Genomic DNA, 15,033 nt, shown 5'->3' with positions numbered 1-15,033 from the left:
AATGAGGGTAGTATAGCTGTAGAAAGAAAAGAGAAATGTCAAAGGTTGTAGTTTGTTCTCTTATGGTGTAAACAAATCTGTCCATTGTTTCTAAGACAAAAGGAAGGAACTGTAGTGCATTAGCTTTTTTTCTTAAAGACAAAAGTAGACTTCAGAGGCATTTTATGTTTTTCTCCTTGCTCGCTCTTCCAGATTTTATAGGCACAAATTAGAGTTTCCAAGTGTACCTGTTAAAGTTTTCCTGCCTTGTGTTTCTTAAGAATTAACTGTATACAGATAAGTAAATAGTTATAGGAAATAAGATAGGTTATTAAAGAAGAGAAACAGAAAAACAAGGAATTGTTTCAGAGCTGGACAAAACTGAAGGGAGAAAGAGAGAAAGAGACAGCCTAAGAATTTTTCTGTTTTTTTCCCCAGTGTTTTACACTTCTGTTTAGGGTGTTTTTTTTCACCGGCAGCCAAAATATAGGAAGGTTTTCAATATTCTGTTGATATCACTTTCTTTCACATGTTATTCTCTGCAATGTCATCTTCTCCCTATTTTCTATTCTTTCACTTTAATACAAAGAGCAAGGAGGATTACAATATTAATCTAAATAGCATTTCAGTCATAATATGGAGAACAAAGGTGGAATCTTGAATCTGTCTCATAAATCCATTCATCATTTACTACAAAAGTATGCAGAGAAAAGATACTAACAAATACATACATGCAAGATGGTTATTTTATATCTCATCAAAAAGACACATGTCTTGAAATTTTAAATTAAAAATTTAAGTTATAGTCATTTAGATATAAGTAGTATCATATTAAATAATTTTTTAAATAATACATTGGAGCTCTTCACATAATCAAATCAATTTTTATTGTCAGACATCAAGGTTTTAAAATATTTCTGACAAAATTTATGTATGTATAACCTTTATTCTGACTATCAAACCATAGCATTATAAAACAAAATAAAGTTTGGGAGATGGATGAGCAGTTAAAGACACTTGGTGTTTTGTAGAGAATCAGAATTCAGTTACAAACATCTGTGACAGATGACTCACAACCATCTGTAAGCACAGTTATGGAGGATCAGACAGTCCTCTTCTAGAACCCATAGTTATCAACTTACATAGGATACACATATACATAAATATATATAAAGTTCTATAAAAATGACCTTCTATCTCTTCAGATATAAAATATTAGACAGAACTAGTCAGTTTTAATATGTTGTGAATTTGAAAGCAAATCTTTCATTAAAGTATTTAAATTACTCCTAAATAGGAATTCTGCTAATGCTATGAATCAATTTTTGCTTAGACATTTATATGTTACTATAGTTTCTTATGACAGTACCGATTCTGAAAATACCTGCAGAAAATCATTTTTAGCTATCAACATTGATCCTTTATATTTTTGTAACATTGCTTGATAAATCATTAATATTAGTATATAAATTGACATTGGTATTAGTGTCTAAATTTTTCACATATTCTGAACTTTATTGGGAAGGAAGGCCTTTCCCTTATTCTAAAACACCATATAAAGAAGAAGCTTTCAAATATTTATTTATTACTGAAATATGATTCTGGCCTTGTCCCAGCTCCTTGGTCCTTGTGTGTTCCACTGAATTAATTCAGAGGAGATACACACAACATAATGTAGAGGAATGTAGACAAAATATAGAAGATACAGTCTTAATATATGATATGGAATGTTATCAATAACAAAAGGAAACATTGTGAAAAAAATGTTTCATGAAATAAGCAGGCAAAAGTAGGTAGAGTGATCACTGTGCCAACCTATGTACTTTGGTAGATTCATTGCTTTGTAGTCTTGGAACCAACAACTTCCTTTAGAATTATTTTCTTATCCAGATGATTAGCAGTCTTATTCTGATTAACTTTTGAGAGTACATGAGTATATACCTTTGTTCTTTACAGAAAGGTTTGTGAAATATTTTTATGCTGTTTTAGACAGTTTACAATGGCAATTCACATTGCTTTGAGCAAATCATGTAAAAGTGTTAATTTTACTATTGAAGAATAAGACCACTACCACAATTTTAAGTCAAATTTGAAGCAATACTGGCTACATGTATGGAAACTGAACAAGTATGTCTCTGCCTTTCCAGAAAATTATCCTGATTCACTGTTTACATCACCTTAAATATTTCCTATCAGGTCTAATCAGGGGCAAGTATACATCCCAACATACCTTCAGCCTATATTCAATTGGGGCAAACATAGATCCTGATGTATTTCCGGCCTATGAAACTCCTGCCCACATGTGGTCAAGCACATCCTGTGTAGATGGATCAAGCAAACATGTTCAAGGGGGTAAAAAAATATGGTTTGTTATTTCCCATAAACAACAGTTTCCAGCATTTCAGTAACTATTTGTCCCTGAGCAAGAAGCTTGCAGAGACATTTTTGTTTCATGGACCTCTTAGGCATAGTAATTAAAACTTAAAATGCAACTTTGGCTATCACAAAAGGACAAATAAAAGAGATCTGAGAAATATTTTAAAAGATATAAAAATAACCATGCTTCATCAGGAACAAATGCTTTTTTCTAATATTCCTCAACAAAGTCCAAGTGCCTGTTTGACCTGATAATTTGATGGTCAAAAATAGAAATTGTTCTAAATTCTCCTTCCTTTTGCAGCACAGTTAATATTGTGTGATGAAATAATTTTAATACCTTCCTCCTTAAAACCATGTCTTATCAGGATTATAGAAGGTGGGATCTCAGGCTGACTGACTTTCCAATCTGCTAATTTAGAATATGTTGTAGGAGGACCCGCTTGTTCATCCCGGCCACCCAGTTAGCTTAGCCCCAAAATACCTACACAGAAATTGTATTACTTTAATGACTACTTAGCCCATTAACTCTAGTGACTTCTTGGCTAATTCTTATATCTTAATTTAATCCATTTCTATTAATCTGTGTATTGCCACATGGCACTGGTTTACTAGGTAAAATTCCCAGTGTCTGTCTCCAGAGGATCCATAGTATCTCTCTTACTCTGCTTTCTTCCTCCCAGAATTCACTTCCGTCTTCTCTGCCTACCTAAGTTCTGCCCTATCAGGCCAAGGCAGTTTCTTTATTCATTAATCAACATAATCAACACACAGAGGGGACATCCACATCACCTCCTCTTTTCTGTTTAAACAAAAGAAAGGTTTTAACATGAATATAGTAAAATTACATATAACAGATATCAAGCAAGAATTATAGTTACAATATTTCTATTTATATTATCTTTTTTCATAACTAAGGAAAACTATTACTATACCTATCTATCTATTCTTCAACTCCATCAAAGACTCCAGAAGGATATAATATTAAGTAAATAAACAGGAAGTGCATTATAAGCAACTTCCTAAACTCTAGAATTGACAGAGACATCTCGCTGCCTGGACAATCACCCAAAATTCTTCTGTATTATTGGGGTATCCATCTTCAGCATACAGGCACATAATGTTCAGCAGACTTTTCCATGAAGCAGGACATTTCAAAGATAGTTCAGTTATTTTCTTCTGTATCCTGCAGAATGTCTGATAGACTCTTTCATGAAGCAGGAATCCCAAAGGATCCTCTCACCTTTTGGCATATTTAGCAATCCTTTCTCTGTGGGTCCTGCATCTCCAGGCAAGAGCATTTTCTTGCCAAAATAGCTAGCCAACTCCATAAGGAGCCTCTTTGGTGCCCATGTTCCTCTTGAAGTAGATTGGTGCTGCCAGGAACAGATGCATCTTATTGTCATGAAAGGTCCCAAATTTTTAAAACATTTAAATGCCATATTCTGAAAGATTTGAAGAATACCTAACTAACTGAAATATATCTCTATATATGTAGAAAATCTAACTAATATGACTATAATCTTGAATATTATAGATGATTATCTATTAACCTATATGTCTTTATTATACATTACATGTTGTAATGAACCACACAATCACAATACCTTAATCAAGATCAGAAATATATATATATATATAACAAAATTGACCTTAAATTTGTATTAATAAACCAAGATTTATACCAATGCAAGTTATTCATATCCATATTATATCCCCCTTTAAATGTAAACAATTATAAACAATATTTGGTAATATGGGCATAGTTTTGTCCATACTACTTTCTGCTGATTGGGAGCACTATTATTTCATGGTGTATCCTTTGTGCTAGGTTCATCTCAGTCAACATTTGGGCAGAGTAATTTTTTGAGGATGTTTCCAGCGATCTTTCAGGAGGTCTTGATCCATGAAACCATATTGGTCTTAAACCTATCCACAGGTTTTCATCTTCTGTGAAAACAAAAGAAGAATCTCTTTTCCAAAGCAACATTTTCTTATAACTAAATTTGGAAGACACTATAACTTTATAATATACATGCTGGATTAACTTAGCAGCCCATACAATGAAATTCCTCTCTGTATTTAACTCCTTCACAATCAAAAAATTCAAAGAAAACACAATAATATACATAATCTAGACATTCTGTGAATTTTCCATTTTTATGTGTCTTATTTTTCTTTGCTCCTTTTAATCTATGATTATCTGCACTGTCTCTTTAAAGACTTTACCTTTTTAAAAGCATTAACTTTATTTTATGACTCTCTATACTCTTTTACTTTTCTCTTTCAAATCTACATACATTTATCCAACACTGTGACCCATTTAGATTTCTTTTATGTCTGAATCTGTCCTATTGTGATTCTGTAATTCTTTACTGTCCAGGAGAACTTCTTAAAATGCTAAGTGCTTCTTAAAAACTTAAGTTGCACCATTAGTAGAGGTTATATAGTACTGTCTGTTTGCTTGCCCAGTCTAAAATTTAATCTGCACTATTACTATGATAAATACAGTAGTTCCTGTTATTTCTGCACAGTCCAGCATGATGGAACACTTGTGCCTCTGAGCTGCTTGTGCCTCTGAGTTGCACACACTGCCCCACTTCCAGGCACACACTGAGTCCACGTTGCCATCAATTAAGCCTTCACACTTTACTTACAAGCACCATCCAAATGCTCTGTCTCCCTGCAAGAGCTAGAGGTTGCACTAGCAGCATAGACCAGAAAGCTGGCATTTTAAAACTGTGTGGCTTTTTTTCTTTTGCTATTTCTGAGTCAGGATAACCTCTCTTAAAGAAGCTGTGACATGCCACCAGCAAACAGCAAAAAACTGTGTTAAACTCTGTATTTTATGTTTAAAATTAAGATATCTCAGGTTTTTAAGTGGATTTAGTCCATCACTTTGACACCAATTGTTGCAAGGAGGAGAGAAGGCTCCAATTGTTATAGGAGGACCCGCTTGTTCATCCTGGCCACCTGGCTAGTTTAACCCCAAAATAACTACACAGAAATTGTATTAATTAAATCACTGCTTGGCCCATTAGCTCTAGTTTCTTATTAGCTAATTCTTACATCTTAATTTAACCAATTTCTATTAATCTATATATAACCACATGGCAATGGCTTACCAGGTAAAATTCCCAGCATCTGTCTCTGGTGGATCCATGGTGTCTCTCTCACTCTACTTTCTTCCTCCCCGAATTCAATTCTGTTTTCTCTCCCTACTTCAGTTCTGCCCTATCAGGCCAAGACTGTTTCTTTATTCATTAACCAATACAAGCAACACACAGAAGAGACTCCCATATCAAGAATAAGCTAACTATAGTATTTATTTATATTCATGACATCGGTGTGAAGATACCAATGCATTTTAAATACTATGTCATTGTATATTTCAACTAATTGGAAGATTCATGTTTTTCTTTTCAGCTTTACCATTCACATTTGAGGCCAGTCATCAGTTCCATGAAGTTTTCATCTCTATCTATTTTGGAGCCCTGTGAGCTAAGTCTGTGCTCTCAGAGATTTATCATCAAGCAGAAACCTTTAAACTGGACTAAAAGAAAAGGTAGGCCAGAATATGTGAAGCCTTTAAGAAATTTATCAGTTTATCATTTTTTTCAATGCTGCTTTTAGCAATGAAGAATGTCCAAAAAGAGTTGATGATTGTCAATGGAAGATTTCAGACATAATATTTAAATGAGTATCTGTGCACACTGGATAGCTATTTAGATATCCAAAATGCAAGCACAATTAATTATTTAAAAGCAGAGAAATTCTCATTATCTAGAGACATAATCTCTGGTAAGGAAAATAAAGCACTTGGAGTATTCTTTTCACAACATTTGAAGGAAGATGAATGAATTTAGAGAATGTAATATTAACAAGCTCACCCAATCTCAAATTCCATAAGGGCATATTCTCCCACATTAGCCTATAATGTATGCATACATATAGGTGACCAAATATGTATGGCTATACTATAACAGGTAGAAAGGAGAAAAAAAGATATTAGGTGATAAGGAAGGATGAAATGGTGATAAAGTTAATTGTTTTTACTTTTAACTTTGTTATAGATTTCTTTAGGAGACTTTTGGAGGTTGGATCAAAGCATAAAAATGAAATTTTCAGTGAAAGTATAAAATGAAAAGCAAAACTCCATGACTTCAGAATGGCTCTTCTAACTGTATAGAAGTGGATTGATAGGTATAAACTTTAGATATTGCCAGGAGCTTATTTGAGTGGCTACATTAACCTAGCTGTGTGACATTTTTATTTGCAATTTCTTCTCAATAAGGTGTTTTTGTGAAGTTAAAAGAGCAATGTTAACATATATTCATTACTTAAAATTCAATTATTTTTGTAAATACAAGTATAAATACTTGCAAATAATTTCTGAGGGAAATATGTAAGAAATTATTACAATGTTTTATACATATGATCTATAATATTCTTAAACAAAAGCAACAGATTAGCCATCATTATTCATTGAATTTTAATAAATGACAAATCTACATACCATACTATACCAGATAGTTACCCCCAGTGTTACTTAGGATGTAAAATCCCTTTCCCCACAGAAACATAGCAGAAAAAATATGACCCTTTAATTTTATCTCAGGGAAATCAAAAGAATACTTATGACATCTTTTGTGGCAAACATTAATTTTAGACAGTACAAATTGAACAAAAAGAAATATTCAGTATTATATATTTTCTCTTTTGAGAATTAACATTTGTAAGAAAAGCTTTGGGGTTCTTTCCAGTTCTCTTGATATGCATTTCAGGTTATTTTTATTTTACAGTCTTAAATATCCTATATTAAGAAATTTTGTGACAACATTTGATTCGCTTTTTTTCTTTTTAAAAAATATCAATTTAATTATATATATATATATATATATATATATATATATATATATATATATCTGTGTAGGAGTATATACACATGGGAGTGCATTGCCCCAGGGTTTTAAAAGAGGAACTCAGATACCCTGAGCTGGAGTTACAGACAATTGTGAGCTGCTAAAATTAGTGCTAGGAATAAAAACTAAATCTTCTGCAAGAGCAGTACATGTGCTTAAGCACTGAACAATCTCTCCAGCCTCCTGAAAATTCTTAACAAATAAAATTTTATAACCAGAACAGCACAAGATCAGAAAATGTGTGGATATAATTATTGACTTATTGAATGTATTTTCAACGGATTTTGCAGATACTGAGTAGTTTTGTGAATAAACATGTGCAGGGATATGATTGTTCACTTGGGAAAACATCAGTATTTGTGATATTAAAAGTTATGAGTCTAAATTAAATTATATAGAGGAACATTATATGGAGAAATATGGGTCTTGACTTTGACACAACAGGCAGTAATACCTTATTACATATAAAATTCTAGTAGAGCAAGTGGCCCTAGGAAAAGAATTAAGTCAGGATAGTTTTTATAATAAATTTAAATGGAAGTAGACTAGTTCAGTAATCAGAAGGGTTGTATTGCCTTATGTTTTAACATGAATGAATCTCAACAAGGAATTAAAGTCCAATTCGGTCTCCAGGCTATACTACTTCCACAAATTTCCATATCAGGCAAGTCTATGTTTTAAAATATAGTTTTTATTGCCTGAGTGTGATGGTAGAAATGAGAATTTTCTGCAAGTGAACTCCTGGGATCTATATGGGGTAATAGAAACATAGTAAAATTGTGTCATACAAAACTCTAAGCTCTAAATTTACTGAAAAACAAAAACAAAACATATTTAATCATGCACATGAACTGTGTGAGTTTTTAGGCTATTGCTCAATAAAAAAATTTTAAAGAAAAGTAGGAATCCTAGAAAATGCAACATCCTCTTACAGATGCTAGTGTTTTGTTTTTCTCAAAGAATTACAGGTGCTCAACAGTGTCATTTGGGGTAATGGCAAATAATAATAATGCTGAGTTGGAAAAATAAAGTTTATTTATTGTGAATAAAAATAAAGAAGGCCTTGCTTTGGAAACATTGGTGGCTGTTTCCTCATAATCCTTATACTCTTAACTTTTCCTATGCTCAATTGAATAAATTAATAGATAAACTTTATACTTTTTGTCAAATAAACTTTTGTAGCCATATGAATTTAACTTTATTATCTTGAGTCTCTAAATTAATTTAAGAAAGAATGACATCCTTAAAGTGTTCATTCTCCCCATACAGTAATATGCAAGAAGGCAGCTACAGGAAGTATTTGTGTTTTTGCTGTTGACATTTTATCTGAAATACATCTGGATTGAATCTACTCAAAGACTAACAATGAATTCCAAAACAAATTCTAGTCCACACCAAAATAGTGTTCAAAAAGGAAATCATGATAGCAGTTCAGATGATGTAGTTGATATGTCCACAAATGAAGACAATGTCACTGTATACCTAGAGAAAACAAATTATCTGAAAAATTCTGAAGAAACTGCAGAACCATCAAGCACTAATATTCCTCAAGCTGAGGAAGTTTCAACACTTACTCAAGTTTTTCAATTACTACTAGAGGAAGAAAATTATGTGATTCAATTTAGTAAGGGTACATTAGCAAAATTCTATACACATATCACGGAAAACACTGATGTCAACTTAAAAACATCTTTTGTCAAAGACCAAGGTCTCTATATAACAGTGTTTGGAAACCCAGAATCTGTCATAAAAGCTGAGAATGCAATTTTTGAATGGTGTCAAGAACAGGGTTTAACTTTAAGTCTCATTTCCAAAAAAGAAAATCATTTTGTTATAGACCAGACTGGAGAAAAAGCACAAGATTTGGAACAAGAAAGTGAAATAAATTCTCAGACCTTAAGTCTACACAATCAGAGCAACTGTGTGAATAGTGTTGATGCAAAACAGGCAGAGTTGAAATCTTCAGATGAAAGTCAACCTACATCTGCCAACTGTAGCAAGAATGATATTCTGCGATCAGAAATGGAGAAAACATTTAATTCCCTGACTGCTGAGCCATACCCTGAAGCAAGTGACATTTTCCAGGAATCAGAGGGGCATGTTCCCTTTCCACTGGCTAGTGTAGAGGAGACAGATATAGATATTAATGAGAGACAACCACATGTGGATCAGACCAATTGTTGTGAAAATGAGATGACTGAGAAGACAAATACTATAACTGAAGATGTGACGATGAACTTTCAAGACAATTATACCATAGGTCTCAAAAGAAATTTTCTAGAAGAGATCCTAGAAACAACTGGAGATTCAACAGAGCAATCACCTTCTGAGAGTCTATCAGATTCTATGACACAACATAGTGAGCCTGAGAGTTCAGGGGAAATATTTAATGAAGTTGATTACAATGATGATGATTATTTTGTTTCTTCTATCTGTGCCCCTTCTTGGTTACACAGCTTTATTATAGGTAAGAAAGGTGAGAACATAGCTGAGATAACAAATAGTGTGCCAAAGGTTCATATACACTTTACAGCTGAAGACAAAATTATGCTCAAAGGACCAATAGATGATGTAAATTATGCTCAAGAAAAATTTGACATCATTGTCAATGACCTACTTAGTAGAATGGAATGTACTGAGATAACCAGTAGCAGTAAGTTTCACAAGTACCTTACAGGGAATAATGGAGAGATCCTAAACAGAATTACAGAGAAAAACCAAGTCTGTATCTCAGTGTTTCCTGAAAATGAAATGAATCATTTGATCCGAATTGAGGGAGAATCTTTGGGTGTTCAACAGGCCAAAAGAGAACTCCTTGATCTCGCTTATAATTTGGAAGAGGAGCACAGCCAGGACATAATCATCAAACACCAATTTCACCACATACTCATTGGACAAAAAGGTGAAAGGGTTCGTGAGATCTGTAGGAAATTCCCTGATGTTATCCTCAATTTTCCACATCCTGCAGAGAAAAGTGATGTTGTCCAGCTGATAGGTCCAAAATATGAGTCAGAAAAATGTGCACAGTATTTGGAGAACATGTTGACAGATATTAAAGGAAATAACTATACTGTAAGTATTCCAATCACAAAAAGGCTTCACAAAAGGATAATTGGAAAAGGAGGTTCAAATATAAAAAAAATCTCTGAAACAACCAACACCAAGATTAGTTTCCCACCAGAAAACTGCAACTCAGAAGAGTTTGTCATTACTGGATATCCAGAAAACTGTGAAATTGCACGTAACTGGATTCTTTCAATTCAGCAAGAGATAGCTGATACTGCAGAGGAGGAAATTTTCATTCCTCCTAATCTATACAAAAATCTGACTAATCCCAAAGAATGTTTGATCAATTCAGTCATAGAAGAATGTGGGAATGTTCATCTGCATTTCCCAAAAAACAAGTCTGGCCTATATAAACTCATTATCATGGGCTCTGTTGAAAGTGTTGAAAAGACCAAAACAAAGTTTCTGAAACTGGCAGAAGAAGAGCAAGCCAAGAATTACTCTGGGACTGTTCATGTCAAACCACAATATCATCAATTTCTTATGAATAAAAATGGAGGCAATATTTCCAAACTGTGTGAAGAGACTGGAACATGTGTCATTTTCCCTAATCTTAAGAACAAGGATCAAGATTCCATAACAATTACAGGAAGTGAAGAGGGTGTTAAAGAAGTAAAAAAACAACTAGAAGTTTTAATTAAAGACTTAGAAAATGTGGTGGAGGATAACATACAAATAAATAACAAATTTCACCATTATTTTGTCATGAGGAGGGGCCAGCTTTTAAGGGAAATGACAGAGGAGTATGGTGGGGTAGTTATTACATTCTCTTATGCAGGAAAGCATAATACAAAAGTCACAATAAGAGGGGCAAAAGCTTGTGTTGAGGCAGCAAAGAAACACATTCAGGACATTTTTGAACCTTTGGGCTCCCAAGTTACAAGGCGGTATGTTATTCCCCAAAAGTTCCAACCTTTTATCATGGGACCAATATGTTCACGAATTCAACAAATTGCAAGAGATTATAAAGTTCAAATAAAATTCCCAGACATAGACAAGTCAGTCGTCAATATGGACCTAGGTATGCAGGAAAAATGCAAAGAAAAGTGGAAAAGGACCCCTAAAGATCTTGTTCCTAATTCCGCAAGAAAAAGTGACACCTTATTTATATCAGGCCAAGTGCAAAATTGCAAGGCAGCTACTGAAGCTATTGCATCTTTAATTCCTGCTACTGCTGAAGTCCATGTGCCCTTTCACCTACATCCTTACATCATTGGGCACAAAGGAAGTGGCTTACGTAAGCTTGTAAAAGAATTTGAAGTTCATATCCAAATATTACAACCTGGAAGAAATGCTGATATCATATCTATTATGGGCCTTGAAGCAAATGTGGAACAAGCCAAGATGAGTTTACAAAAACGAGTCAAGGCTTTACAAATGGAAATAGAAGATCGGTCACTAAGAAAATTTAAGCTAATATTCAATCTAGATCCCAAATATCACTCCAAGATCACTGGTCATAAGGGTTTACTTATTGCTCAGATTTGCACAGAGCATGATGTTACTATCCATTTTCCAAAGAAAGGAAGTCATGAAATGCAAGACCAAATCACTATTACTGGCTATAAAGAGAACACTCTAGCTGCTCGAGATGCAATAATGAGAGTATTGCATAAGATTGAAAAAACAGTTTCTAAGGAAATCACACTAAACCACCAGGTTCGTGGCAATGTTATTGGATTCCGTGGAAGAACCATCCATAGAATCATGGATCAATATCAAGTAGACATACGTTTACCTCCAAAAGGGTCATATAATCCTAATATCACCTTGACTGGGCTCTCTGATAATGTACAAAATGCAATTGAGCATATACTCAATCTTGAAAAGTACTATCTGTCAGTTGACATGAGCCATGAACCTCAGCAGGAGCATAATAAGAGTGTCTCCCTTTGCAATATAGCCATGACACCATCCAAGAGTTTTGTAAGAAAATATGTTCCCTGTTATGCTAAAACAACCACAAAGCTCTCAGATGTGGATAATTGTGAACACTTTCCCAAATTAAAGCAACGAATCCCTTCTAAGACTCATCCTTCAAAACTGTACCAGTGATGATAAAAACAATAACATGTTCAAAATAATAAAGAGCTTACCTGAAAATGCTGTCAAATATTTTAATTTAATTTTCTTTCTTGAAAATCTCATGTGTAATTATTGTAAATACATCACTTCATCTCCTTTGCTACCTCCAACTCTACCCATGCTCCCTTATTATTTCTCAATTTCATGAACTTTTTAAAAATTATTATTGTTACATATACACAAACATTTACACACACATATACAAACACAGACACACAGACAAACACATACTACCAAATCCAGTTAGGTATTTTTTGAAAATATATCCCTAAATTAATGAAGCTTCTAGATAGAAACATAATTCTCACACATTTGCCAACAATGAGTCAATTCAGTGCTTAGATATTTAAAAATATATGAGTGAAGAGCACATATTTGGTCTTATGTGACATTTATAATTACTCAGAGCCTGTTCTTTATATTTTTATTTATTTATTTATTCATTTATTTATTTTATTATTTTTAAATTTAAATTTCCGCCCCTCCCCGTTTCCCATTTCCTTCCCCCTCCTCCCACACATCGCCCCCTCCCCCCACTCCCTTCCTCCTCTCCCCACTCCTCTCCCTCTCCCCCCACTTCATTCCCCCTCCCTCTAGGTACTGAAGAGCAGTACAAATTCCCTGCCCTGCTGGAAGTCCAAGGTCCTCCCACTTCTATCTAGGTCCAGGAAGGTGAGCATCCAAACAGGCTAGGCTCCCACAAAGCCAGTTCATGTATTAGGATCGAAACCTAGTGCCATTGTCCTTGGCTTCTCATCAGCCTTCATTGTCTGCCATGTTCAGAGAGTCCGGTTTCATCCCATGCTTATTCAGTCTCAGTCCAGCTGGCCTTGGTGAGCTCCCAATAGATCATTCCCACTGTCACAGTGAGTAGGTGCACCCCTCGTGGTCCTGACTTCCTTGCTCATGTTCTCCCTCCTTCTGCTCCTCATTTGGACCTTAAGAGCTCAGTCTGTTGCTCCAAATTGGGTCTCTGTCTCTATCTCAATCCATCGCCAGATGAAGGTTCTAAGGTGATATGCAAAATATTCATTAGTATGGCTATAAGATAGGTTCATTTCAGGTTCCCTTTCCTCAGTTGCCCAAGGTACTAGCTGGGGACATCTCTCTGGACACCTGCGAGCCCCTCTAGAGTCAAGTCTCTTGCCAACCCTAAGATGGCTCCCTTAATTAGGGTATATATTTCTCTGCTCCCGTATCCACCCTTCCTATATCCCAACCATCCCAATCCCCCAAACTCCCACCATTCTCCCCTTCTCACGTTTCTCACCCCATTTCCCCTTAGCCCCATGCCACCTCACCCGCAAGTTCCCAGGTTTTGCCTGGCAATCTTGTCTACTTCCCCTATCCAGGCGGATGACTATACGTTTTTCTTTGGGTTCACCTTCTTATTTAGCTTCTCTAGGATCAAAAATTATATGTTCAATGTCCTTTATTTATGGCTAGAAACCAATTATGAGTGAGTACATCCCATGTTCCTCTTTTTGGGTCTGGGATACCTCACTCAAAATAGTGTTTTCTATTTCCATCCATTTGCATGCAAAATTCAAGATGTCATTGTTTTTTACCGCTGAATAGTACTCTAATATGTGTATATTCCACACTTTCTCCATCCATTCTTACATTGAAGGGCATCTAGGTTGTTTCCAGGATCTGACTATTACAAACAATGCTGCTATGAACATAGTTGAACAAATGCTTTTGTCATATGATAGGGCATCTCTTGGTATATCCCCAAGAGTGGTATTACTGGACCTTGGGGTAAGTTGATCCCAAATTTCCTGAGAAATTGCCACACTGATTTCCAAATTGGTTGCACAAGTTTGCATTCCCACCAGCAAGGGATGAGTGTGCCCCTTCCTCCACAACCTCTCCAGCAAAGGCTAACATTGGTGTTGTTGATTTTAGTCATTCTGACAGGTGTAAGATGGTATCTCAAAGTTGTTTTAATTTGCATTTCCTTTATCCCTAAGGAGGTTGAGCATGACCTTAAGTGTCTTTTGGCCATTTGAATTTCTTCTGTTGAGAATTCTTTGTTCAGTTCAGTGCCCCATTTTTTAATTGGGTTAATTAGCATTTTAGTCTAGTTTCTTGAGTTCTTTATATATTTTGGAGATCAGACCTTTGTCTGTTGCAGGGTTGGTGAAGATCTTCTCCCAGTCAGTGGGTTGCCTTTTTGTCTTAGTGACAGTGTCCTTTGCTTTACAGAAGCTTCTCACTTTGAGGAGGTCCCATTTATTCAATGTTGTCCTTAATGTCTGTGCTGCTGGGGTTATATGTAGGAAGTGATCTCCTGTGCCCATAAGTTGTAGAGTACTTCCCACTTTTTCTTCTATCAGGTTCAGTGTGTTGAGACTGATATTGAAGTCTTTAATCCATTTGGACATGAGTTTTGTGCATGGCAATAGATATGGATCTATTTTCATTCTTCTACAGGTTGACAACCAGTTCTGCCAGCACCATTTGTTGAAGATGCTTTCTTTCTTCCATTGAATACTTTTAGCTCCTTTATCAAAGACCAGGTGTTCATACATTTGTGGGTTAAAAGCAGGGTCTTCTACTCGATTCCATTGATCGACTTCTCTGTTTTTATGCCAATACCACG

At 34.9% G+C, this 15,033-nt stretch overlaps 1 protein-coding gene across 1 annotated transcript; it reads left to right on the top strand.

Moving 5' to 3' along the window:
- The first annotated feature begins 8,642 nt into the window (after positions 1-8,642).
- Positions 8,643-12,398, top strand: LOC130868562 (vigilin-like). The gene has a single exon (XM_057760730.1). The coding sequence runs from the start codon at positions 8,643-8,645 to the stop codon at positions 12,396-12,398; it is 3,756 nt and encodes a 1,251-aa protein (XP_057616713.1).
- Positions 12,399-15,033: the final 2,635 nt, after the last annotated feature.

Source organism: Chionomys nivalis, chromosome X (assembly GCF_950005125.1).
Source record: "Chionomys nivalis chromosome X, mChiNiv1.1, whole genome shotgun sequence".
Classification (NCBI taxonomy): domain Eukaryota; kingdom Metazoa; phylum Chordata; class Mammalia; order Rodentia; family Cricetidae; genus Chionomys; species Chionomys nivalis.
Note: the sequence above shows the minus strand (reverse complement) of the source record. Positions and strands in the feature narration are given on the sequence as shown.

Bases quoted from the DNA above. Each gene is read 5' to 3' on its own strand.
- LOC130868562 (XM_057760730.1), top strand. From the start codon at position 8,643: ATGAATTCCAAAACAAATTCTAGTCCACACCAAAATAGTGTTCAAAAA.